Source organism: Otolemur garnettii, unplaced genomic scaffold, assembly GCF_000181295.1.
Source record: "Otolemur garnettii isolate 467f Iridium unplaced genomic scaffold, OtoGar3 scaffold00111, whole genome shotgun sequence".
Taxonomy (NCBI): Eukaryota; Metazoa; Chordata; class Mammalia; order Primates; family Galagidae; genus Otolemur; species Otolemur garnettii.
The window spans coordinates 5,615,167-5,626,848 of NW_003852506.1; the positions used below are offsets into that span (position 1 = coordinate 5,615,167).

The 11,682-nt window shown below is 42.6% G+C and overlaps 1 protein-coding gene across 1 annotated transcript in view; it reads left to right on the forward strand.

Annotated features, from left to right (window-relative positions):
• Positions 1–10,427: 10,427 nt before the first annotated feature.
• Positions 10,428–11,682, forward strand: part of GRIK1 (glutamate ionotropic receptor kainate type subunit 1) — a 380,233-nt gene continuing 378,978 nt past the window's right edge. The window contains exon 1 of the mRNA XM_023517450.1: positions 10,428–10,545. Within this exon, the coding sequence (XP_023373218.1) occupies positions 10,428–10,545 (118 nt within the window). The remainder of the gene's footprint in view (positions 10,546–11,682) is intronic.

The following is an 11,682-nucleotide window of genomic DNA, read 5'->3' on the forward strand; positions in this document are numbered from 1 at the left end:
TGACATGTGCCCTGTCATCATGCACATTAAGTGAGATCCAACCAAATACCCTCTCTCCTCCCAACCCCCTCATTCTTCTCCCCACTCCCTCCTTTTCTCACCTTCTTTTTGGACTAGAGTTGTGTTTTATCATTCATATGAAAGTGTAGGTGATTGTATATTGATTTCATAATAGTATTGAATGTATTGGATACTTTTTCTTCCATTCTTGAGATACTTTACTAGAAGAATATGTTCCAGTTCCATCCAGGTAAACATAAAAGATTTAAAATCTTCATCTTTTTATGGCTGGATAGTATTCCATGGTATACATATACCACAATTTGTTAATCCATTCATGGGTTGATGGGCACTAGGGCTGCTTCCAAGGAAGTAAAAGTAGACCTGCCATTCAATCCTGCAATTACTCTACTAGGTATATACCCAGATGATCAAAAGTCATTTTACAACCAAGACATTTGCACCATAATGTTTACTGCAACCCAATTCATAGTTATCAAGTCATGGAAGAATAATAGTTTTCAGAGAGTTGAGTCCTTTGAGCAAATAATTGAGCCCATGGGTAGTTTTCATTGGTTTGGAGGAAAGTGTTAGGGACTATGCCCTCTAACTTGTAGGTTGGCTAACTCTGGGTGTATGAGATTCAGAAAACAGAGAATTTATCCCAAGGGAAATACAGGAATATGCCAGATTGACAGAGAATAAAATTGCCAAAATGACAGCTACATAGTGTTCTCTCTGTAGATCAGAGAGTAGGAAAATGGTGTCATGCATGGAGAATGTCTCCAAGGGAGGGAAATGATGTGACTAAATTTGTGAGTATTGGATAGAGAGGCTATGAAAAAACAAGGCAAAAGTTAACTTCAGGAAAAACGAAGAGTAAGAAGAGGACAATGTAATCACAACACTCTACAATGTTCAGCTAAACATCATACCACAGAGTAGAATATAAACCCTCAACAGAGATTGAACTTGAAATTGTGGTGTATTAAAAAGAGAAGAAAAGGAAACCAGTGAGATGAAAGTGTTTCAAAAATAAAATTTCAGACACCATAATAAAATCAGTAGACATTGCTTCAAACTGATGAAGGTGATGGACTAGAGTCAGAGAATAGGAGCTGGAGGAACAGGAAGTACAGCTGTTTTGTTCAGTTTTGTTTAGTACGGTCTAATTTTTTAAATTATATGCATGTATTATTTTAATAAATGAAAAAAAAATTTAAAAGTAGATGACACTTCCTGTATGAGAGTACAAGGAAAGAAATTAAAGACATAATAATTAGGAATTCTGTTTAATTTGTATGATTTAAATATAAAGAAGCTTAATGTGTTTTGTTGTGGAGGGACTTAAATTAGAAATCTCTAAGGAAATGTGGGGGCTTAATAAAAATTAGAATGTTTGTAAGGGTTATGAGCTTCAAAATTAGTTATTGAAAGCCCATTACTAGCACTCTAGTATAGTTTTTTTAAGGTTTCTGCATAGTTATTTAGTCATTCAAAAACTAAAATAATTTGAGCATATAAGATTGCTGAAAATAGTGATTATTAAAATACTAGGCTAAAGCAAACTTTAATCAAACACTGAATACATTAGGTAAGAGCATGGAGATTCTCTTCCTGAACTGAGATTTCTTTGTCATATCTTATAGAACTCTTGTCATTCTAAGCATCCAAATCTAATCAGTCTGTCTATAAGAATTGAGTTCCTCCTACTCATCAGGGCATGGCTCTGCATGTGCATAGAGCTGAAAAACATATGCACAAACTCTGCTGTCCTGGTGCTTACAATCTAGAAGGAATAAGAACAACATCAAACAAATTGATAAAAAGCTAAAACGGGTGATAAGTGCTGAGGAGGAAGAGGACAGGGAGCAGAAGGAGGAGGAGGATGGATGTACTCTCACTGTGGACCCAAGCAAAGCCTCTGTGAATAATGAGATGTGAAGCACAGATAATCCTCAGCCAGGTAATGAATGTGTCAAGAAAATCACACCAAGTCCTGAGAGCAGCTCGGGGAACTGTCCTGAGATGTGAAGAGTCAGTCACGGGTGGAAGCCAGAAAAGGATCAGTGTTCCTGGGGCCAAATGAGAAGGAAGAGGAGGTCTAGAAAGGCAGCATGGGAGGCACCCCAGAAGCAAACGCAAGGAGAAGCTGGTGTTTGTTGTGCCCAGGCTGATGAGGTACCTTGTTTTATGAAGCATATACATAACCAGGTGGGTGAAAACTACAAATGAGACAGATAAAAGACAAAGCCAGACTCGGAGGTTTTGCATTGGTTTTATAATAAATTCTCAAGTGCTAGGAAAGGCCTGTAAGGACCCTTAAGGATCCAGACTCTGCTCACATTTCCCATGTCATCTGCAGCCCCCGTCTCTCCAGCTCCCAACAGCCAGATGGACCTTAATTCAGGCCATTGATATGGTTGGGAGATTCCAACATCAGAGCCTTCTCTCTGCCTTTGACTTTGCTTTGCAGTCACTCCCCACCACCCACTAAGGCAAGGTGTAAAGGCAATTTCCCCAGAGTAGTCTTTCTTGAGCTCCTCATTCAAAGCAGGTTCTGCTTTTTACAGTCTCTTAACACAGCTTTATAGCTTTCCATCATGGAACTTGCATTCTGTCTCTGTGCCTCACTGCCCTCTTCTGTAAAATAGGTCAGGGTGACTCTGAAATGTAAGCCACTAAAAATAGCACCCGGCCTACAGCTAAGGGCTTGGTATATGTTGGCTATCATGAGAAAGAAGCCAGGCACTAAAGAATATGCATTATTGGGCAGCACCTGTGGCTCAAAGGGGTAGGGCACAGGCCCCATATGCCAGAGGTGGCAGGTTTAAACCCAGCCCCGGCCAAAAAAAAAACTGCAAAAAAAAAAGAAAAAAGAATATGTGTTATATTTACACCAAGTCTCAGAACAGGCACACAAACCTCTGCTGTTGAAAGTCAAAATAGTGGTTACACATGGGAAAGGGAGAGGGTAGGGTAGTGGCTGGGAAGAACCACAGAAGTTCTGGCAGTGGTCAATTCCTGTCTGGAATGTTAAGTGCATGAAGGAGTTCAGTTTGTGCTAACTTATCCTGGAAATGGACACTTAGAATTTGTACTTTTGCACTTGAAAAAGGTTTAAAACTTCAACTATTACCTTTATTGACATAACTTGTAATTACATATTTGTTGGCAGAACAATTTACTTGACTAAAGTCTCCATAAGTGCAAGAACCATACTGGTTCTCTGGGTTCTAGTACCTACTATGGTCCCTGAAACAAACCACAACAAAACAAGAGCCTAATTATGTCATTCTTCCATTCAAAGAAGAAAGTAAAATCTCACATACCATAATCAAACCAGTAGAATTTGTATTTTCGCACTTGAAAATTTTGACTACTCTTGAAAGAGGAAATAGTGTCTTATTTATTCATTCCTCTATGTCCTATTATAACAACCCAAGTCTGTAAGGAAATTCTGTCCGATGGAAGGTCTGAGCATACCAGTGACTCCCCATTTCAAACAGAAGAAAAATCTGTCCTGACAACAGCCCCCAATTCCTTGGCTGATCTCAGCGTCCACGGCCTTTCTGATTTCACTTTTGCTGTTTCCTTCTTCCTCATGACTTTCTGGCCACACTAGAAATGACAGTTGGTGGCTGCACTACATGGTACATGTACTAAATGCAAATAAATTGTTTGTAAATGGTTCATTCTTATTTTGGGAATTTCTCTTTAAAAAGGGGGGGGGTTCCAAACAAGGTCACACTAAAATAAATAAATGAATAAATATTTTTTAAAAATGACAAAATGTGGTCTCTAGAGCTACAATGACTCAGTTCAAATTCTGGCTTTGTCACTTGGCTGTGTCGTTTCTGACTTGTTACTTCACCTCTCTGTGCCTCAGTTGCCTCATCTGTGATATTTGCATAATAATAATAATAATGCCAGCCTCCCAGAGTTGCTATATTGAGTTTGTAGATGCAGAATTAGGAAGAACAGTGTGCCTAGTATACGTAATAAGCACCAAAAAGATGTTCATTATCTTCAGGAAAAGTGTATCCTGTTTATAAACAAAAGAGAACACAGATATGAGCTCTTTATTTATAAAATGTCTATAGTTTATATTGATTCTTAGGTCTTGGAGGGCAGATGGAGGATATTAGTCCAAATACTTCATGTTGTGGTTGAGGCAGTTGGAGCCTAAGGAGGTGATAAGACTCATCAAAGAGCTGTAAGGTATAGTTACTGGTCAGCCCAGGGCTATAAGCTGTAGTTACTGGTCAGCCCAGGATTGGAGTCCCAGATCCCCTAACATCTTAAGTGCCAAGTCTGGGTACTTTCTCTTTTGGGTAAGGCTCGCTTGTATGAAAGCAGCTAAATACCTGATATGCTCAGACTTCCATGTGACTGAATTTCTTTACAGACTTGGGTTATTATAATACGATATAGAGGAATGAATAAATAAGACACTTTTTTCTTCTTTCAAAGATTTCACTACAGCTGCTTTCCACAGTGCTTTGGCAAATAGACCAGCATTAATATGGAAATTGCAGTAAATTGTTAAGGTGTGCATAATGATAGCCACATTGTTGAAAATGAAATGTTAAGAGAAACCCTTACTGTACCCAGGCACACAGCATTTCCCTGAAATCTAAAGAGCCATGCAAGATATTACTCTGGTTTTGCCAGACATGTACTCAGTAGAACAATAAATATTAAGCTGATCAATGTAGAAGCTTTGAATGAAATCAAAAGAGGAATTGGGCTCATCAGTCAGCTCAGTCTTACAAATTTGCAGCTATGAATTGTAGGTCATGTGTCTAAAGAGAAAGTCCCATGCATTCATCTATTTACTCATTCAATGAGTGATAGCCAGTTCCCCCAAGCACAGCACTGTGCTAGGTACTACAGTTTGAAGTAAATAAAGGGTCTATTTTGGATTTATAATAAAATGGTAGTGATGACCAGGAGGGAAGTAAGCAGAACACGGTGAAGTAAGCTACTGGGAGGAGCTGAGGTAGATCAGACAGACAGAAGGACAGAAACAGGCAAATGAGAGGACAGGGGCAATTGAGAGTCTACTGTAGTAGACCATGGTGGCTTGGCCTACTGGCAGTGCTCCTCAACCAGGGGTGATTGTGTACTTCAAAGGACATTTGGCAATGTCCCTGGACATTTTTGGTTTTCACACCTTGGGAGGAAGGTACTACTGACATCTAGTGGACAGAGTCCAGGGAAGTTGCTAAACATCCTTAAAAATAATTTCTACCCCAAAGTATAAAAAGTTTTAAAGTTGAAAAACTCCAGGCTGCTATGATACTAATGGAACCGCAAGGAGGCAGGTTACAGGTCTGTCTTGGAGGTTAAACCATTAATGTAGGAAAATAAACCGGGTGTAGGGGGAGGGGCAGAAGTAAGACAGAAGTCAAAGGCTACTTGCCAAGTTTCCGGTTTTCATAGCTGGGTGGAAAGTGGTGCTCAGACGGAAATGAGAAAGTCTGAGAGAGGGCTTGGTGTAGGGACAGTAACCTGGGAGGTCCAGAATCAAGAGTTTGAGAGGCTGAATCAGTTAGAAGTGGTATTAGAGTCGGCTGCTTGCATCTAGAGTTCAGAGGCAAGATCTGAGCAAAAGACAAAATTTGGGGATCTTCTCTTTAAAGGCAGTCTTTAATGACACAATTTTCGGTGCAGTTTCACATGTTTTCCCGAGCCTTCCAGCACAGTTTCCAGGTAAAGTACCTCCGTGCCCACCATTTTCATTTATAGGCAGGTGCAGCCTACATGGTACTTAAGACTATTTCACTTCATAAACTGTTAGTATGCGCTGTAAGTGAACACCAGGAGAAAATGTAACTCCAGCAATGACATAATTTTAAATTTTTAAAAACTTCTTGAAAGCATATATTGATTTCATTGTATATCAGTGATTATAAGCAGCAATGCTAAATTTATTGTACTTAAATGAATGTATTTGGTTTAGTCACAGTTATGTTGAGTTAAATGTCTAAATAATGTCTTTAATTTTTTTAATGTATTTGTAATTTGTACTATTGAAGGGGCTATGCATGGACTTCAGGGGTTCTTGTCAGTGTGTGATTTGTATTTTTATTTTATAGAATCATCTAAATGTGATATACTGGTTTTTATAAGTAACATTTAGGTAATTCTAATAACTGCATATTTGACAACCTTTTAAAAATGTGTTGCACTAGAAAAAAATAATAAAGGTGGTATTTAATGTCATAGAACCATATGGCCCCACAAAGCAAAAAGAGTATAACGAAGTGGCCAAGAACTCAGAATTTTGATCCTAAGTGGGCTACACTTTCACAGTAGCCTGTAAAAGCCACTTGATCTTTTGATTCTGGTGCCCTGGGTAACATTCTAAGTACACTCAAGTATACTCACCACATTTTGAAAACAGAGAATAACATTTGTATTCCTTCGCTTCCTCTAAGCGATTTTTCTTTGCAGGTTGTTATCTTTTAAAAATTAAGTAATTGTAAATGGATTAGCATCTAAGGAATGCCAGCAGCTCTCACAGAAAGCACAGTGCCGCACACTGTTGTACTTCAGCGTTATCAACCACTGGGTATCAACCTCAGCTTAAGATTTAGGGAATGGGGGAAAAGACACATGCATTCAATTGAATACTTCTATTCTTAAGAGGACGCAATGAAAAATTGTGAATCAAGAGTGATTCCCAGAGTCCTTTGGGGCCAAAAAATATAACTGGATGCATATATGCACAAAATGCAGTCCTTCTAGAAGGCACAGAACAAATCAACAGCAGCTACAGATCACTCCTGAGTAACCCAACACCGTGAGCCTGTATACATGAGCAGTGGAGGGAAGCATTTTAACAAGGAAATAAATTTCCATTTTAAGCTTTACAGAATTTTATAGATGTTACAGAAAAGTAACTTAAGCGTGCCATTTACTCTTTAAGAAACATGCTTTAAGAAATGCAAACTCTTTAATATTTGGAACTACCAAAATGAACAGTTTATTCACAGTCCTAAGGTAATACATGTCAAAAGTAGCAAAATTTCCTTAAGCTGTGTTGGACCAATTGCACCAAGTACTTACTGTGCTATGCTAAGTACAATTACTATGCTATTAATTGTACCACTATTGTTGAGTCCTTTCCCACTAAACAAAATATTTTAATCTCTACAATGTGGGTAATATTAAAACCAGAAATGAATATATGGATTTTAACCAGAAAAATAATTACCACAAATGAACTGATATACACTGAGTAACAAGGGTCTTGGGAAATACTTAGCATGCAGTAGCTCCTAATCCTCCAGTGGCCCTATAGTGCTATTGTTTTCCTCATTTATCTTAGATGAAGATAACAAGTCAGAGAGAGTTTATCAGTTAGCAGAGAGTATGTTATGCTGCAATAACAAACATCTCAAAATTTTATTTATTATTATTATCATCATTTGGGGGGACAGAGTTTCACTCTGTCATCTTGGGTAGAGTGCCATGGTATCATAGCTCACAGCAATCACAAATTCTTGGGCTGAAGAAATCCTGCTACCTCAGCCTCCTGAGTCACTGAGACTATAGGTGCCTGCCATAACACCCACCGCCCAGCTATTTTTAGTAGAGATGATGGTATCACTCTTTTCCGGGCTGATTTCAAACTCCTGGGGTCAAGCAATCTACCCACCTTGGTCATTGCTGAGATTACAGGCGTGAGCCACTGTGCCTCAAAATTTTTGTGGATTAAAACATAAAATTGAGTTGTGAATGATTTGTCACCAGTGTATTGCTAGTCTGACAACCATGCAGATCAACTGCCTTGCAAAAGTTAACTTAAAGATCCCGGCTGCTTTCATCTCAGCCTCTTGAACTTTCAGAGTTACTGTGCCAGGGAAAGAGTCCTTCGGGACCATGCAGAATCCATTGTCTTCCTTTTCACTTGGAAGTGGGCCATTTCCACAGGCATTTCATTGGCAGAAAAAAAGGAGTCACATGATTCCACTGAAATGTGAGGTACAGGCTTTCATAGAGGAGCAACTGTAGAGAAGGAGAGACTGGGACACGAGTAAGCACCAGCAGTCCACAACAGAGCAATACAGCAATTTAACCAAGACTAAAAACCTAGAAATTGGTAAAGCCAAAATATAAACATAGCTTGTTTAAAAGTTGACTTAATTCTAGACCTGGAGTTCTCAAATTCTAGCTACGAACTAATTTAGATTGGCCCTGGATGTATCAGGAAAAAAACTGATGATGAAATATGCTTAACATAAATCTTTCAATTTAAAAATAAACCTTCTAAGAATTTTTGCATTTGTTCTTGCTTAAGAAATACTTACCAATCACTTTATAAACTACCCATTCTTTAAGTTTTGAAGCATGCACTTCTTCAACAAGGCTTTCCCAAACTCCAAAATGAGGTTAGATCACTCCTTTGCTTTTGTCCATAGTCATACTTAGTTAATGCTCCTGAGTTTCAGGATGACAGTAACCGTATCCCTGCTGTTTCTCCGGGGGTTGGCACAATGCCTCACACATGGTAGTTTCCCAATAAATATGCGTGAAATAAACAAACAAATGAATGAATGGAGAGTTTGACTCTTCTGAAGTAGGTCATGCCATTGTTTGAAACTGTCTGGTTTTAGAAATGCTCCCCCAAATGAGATGAAATTCACTCTTCCGCAATTACCATCCACCATTCTTAATTTCCTTGTTTCTTCTCATTTAACTGACAGAGTAGTACTACTTTTCTTTTGATGTGAGAGCTCTTCAAATTCCTTAAGATAACTGGTGTATGCCCCTAATTCTTCTTGGTTTCCTCTATCTTCCCAGTTCCTAAATCCAGATCAGTCCCTCTTCTTATCTACAGATATGTTCTATTTTTGTCAATTGTCATCTGTAAGTGTCCAGAATAAGGCATGTTACTTAATGTGCTAACTGACTAGCTTCCAGTAGTGGGATCTGAACCTCCCTTGGGCCTTCAGTGGAAAGTATAGTGTTTGGAACCAGGTATAAGAGACTTAGTGGGTATTTGCTGAAAGGATGAATGAATGTTTTTTAAGATATAGTAGATTTCTCTTTTAATTATTTCCCATTCTAGGCCAACATATCTGTAGGCTTGTTTTTTTATATGGATTGACTCAGTTTTGATTAGTGTTCCAAAATCCATACAGAAAAAAAAAAAAAACTCTATGCGATGTTAAGACAGAACTAGCAAACATTTATATAGAACATTCCCTACAAAGCTCGAAGGAAATTAAGCCAACATGATCAAATACTGATTTCCCCAGAGAGGTGTCCTTGTCCTTCTATAGAGAAATAGTCTTGCAACAGTCTAACCTACATTGTTAAAATAGCCTATCGTCTAGTGTTCAAACGTGACCGTCAAAAGAAATCAGAAACCCGGCGGCTCCCGAGGCTGCCTTTCCCAGTTCTGCACGTGTAAATAGCAGCAATTTACAAGAAATTATCCAGAGTCTGGACCGGTAAGAAGCCACTACATAGTCTCAGAGCACTGAAGATTTATCTTTCCTCCCCTCCTCCTCTTCTTCATCCTTGACAGAGTTAAAACAGGAGCGTTGATCGTCTCTGAAATACTGGCGTTCAGAAAGGCCATTTTCCATCAAATGATGGGACCAGCCATAGTTGGATGTCTGTAAGACCCCCTAACAGAACCATCGCCAAGGTCTCTCTGCCACTCACAGCAGATAGCAGAGGCTGCCTCTGCTCCGACCAATAGTTTAGATTTGATCTGCCTTGAGGATGCAACGCTCAGTCGACTTTCCAGCTGCAGAGCGCAAAGTTGAGGGAGAAGGAGCGTGACTGTGTGTGCGTGTGTGAGTGTGTGGACGCGCGCGCGTGTGTGTGCGTGTGTGTGTTTGTGTGATCAGTGGGGTTGGGGCGCGCAGTAAATAAAGGGTGGGGCCAGCGAGCGGAGGAGGAAGACCAGGATTGAGGGAGGCAAGAGCGTGGCTCGGATCCCAGTTAACCTGCTGGAGCCCATCGCAGCCCTGCACCAACTCACCCAGTACCCTCTCCGTTCGCCTTCCGTCCTCCCTTCCCCTCCTCGTCTGCATCCTCCACCTGCCCCCTACTTTTGCAGAGGACGAATGAGGGAGACGATCCTGCAAATTAGGGCACCAACTTTCCTCCGCTGGGCTCCGGGCTCCGGGAGCAGGGGCGCGCCGATCCTCCGCGGTCTGCGGCCCATGGAGGAGGAGGAGCGGTGATGGGCTAGCGACAGCCGCGAGGAGCCCCGAGCGAGCTCAGCCTTGCCCGCCAGCTCCGCGTTCCCACGCGGGTTTCCTCGATCTCGCTCTGGGGGACAGCGTGAGAGTGCGGACCCAGAGCATCCAGGGAGCATGAGGCGGGGACCTGGCCCAAGTGGGGTACGACTCGCGGGCGTGCGGCGGCGGCTGTGTCTCGGCATGAATTAAGAAGCTGGGAAGATGGAGCGCGGCACACTCCTGGCTCAGCCCGGGCTCTGGACCAGGGACGCCGGCTGGACACTCCTCTACTTCCTCTGCTACGTCCTCCCCCAGAGCGCCCCGCAAGTACTCAGGATCGGTGAGTGAGCCCGGAGCAGCGCCCCAGGCTGCCAGCTCCGGGGACGTGGCTGCTCCCCGCGGCCAGCGCCAACGCACCGGGTCCCGGGCGAGGCGGCGCGCGTCGGTCAGGGGGCAGGAGCTGGGGGTAGTGCAGGTCAGTGCGTATGGGAGGCTCCACAAAAAAGGAAAACCGCGTCACTGTTTCCCTCTTGATGGGTCTTGGGCTTACCCAAGAGGTAGAGGCGGCGGGTTTTTTAATTTGTGCTCGGGGAAAGCGAACAAAAGTGCAGGGATCCAGGCTCACAGCGGCCAGAACCCTCCCCAGGTGAGGAGTCAGAACCCTCCCCAGGGTGAGGAGTCGAGCACCCTTGCAGCCGCTGGAGTTGGGCGCGCAGATGAGCTCTTCCAGGCGGGTGGGTGGGCGTCTGGCGGTCCAGATCTGCAGCCCACATCTGCAGCCCTGGGGGCTGGTAACCTGGGCTCTCGGTCCTCTCCAGCATGCCGGGCTATCGAGCAGAAGACTCGGACCATGCCGGGGGTAGGAATATCCTAGAGCCTGCGAGCCCAGACCCTCCAAGTTGGCATCCCTAATTTGGGTTCCTCCAAATTAGGAGTCTGCCAAGTCTAGGGGCTTCCACTAGAGCTGGCAGAGTCTGGACCTGACTTTGGCTGAAGGTTCAGGGAGTGAGGAGAACAGTGGGTTAGCAACAGCCACATGCACTGAAGTTTCCACTCGCTCCCAAATCTGCACCGCCTGCCTGCTACCATCTGGTCCTGCCCCTAGTCCAGGGAACTCCCTGGAAAACTCTGAGCTTTGATCTCAGAGGAGATAGAAAGAGCCGGAAGGCTGAATGTGGGATCCTGGGACAGCCTGAAGAACACGAAAGGCTAGGAAGGGCCACCACCAGGGTTTGCTCTGCAGAAGCTCACAGGAATTGGGGGGGAGGGTTAAGGATTGACAAAGCTCTTCACCTTCTGTCCTTTCGAATTTATCCCATTTGCTCTAAGTCTCATTGCCCCACCCCACCCCACCCCCGTCTTTTCCCCAACCCCTGATGCTCTTCAGAGACACAGTCACAGAGAAAGCCACAGGTGAAGTCCTGACACCACACCGGGGTTCCCAGCTTCTCTCATCTCCTATCTTTTTTTTTGGTCT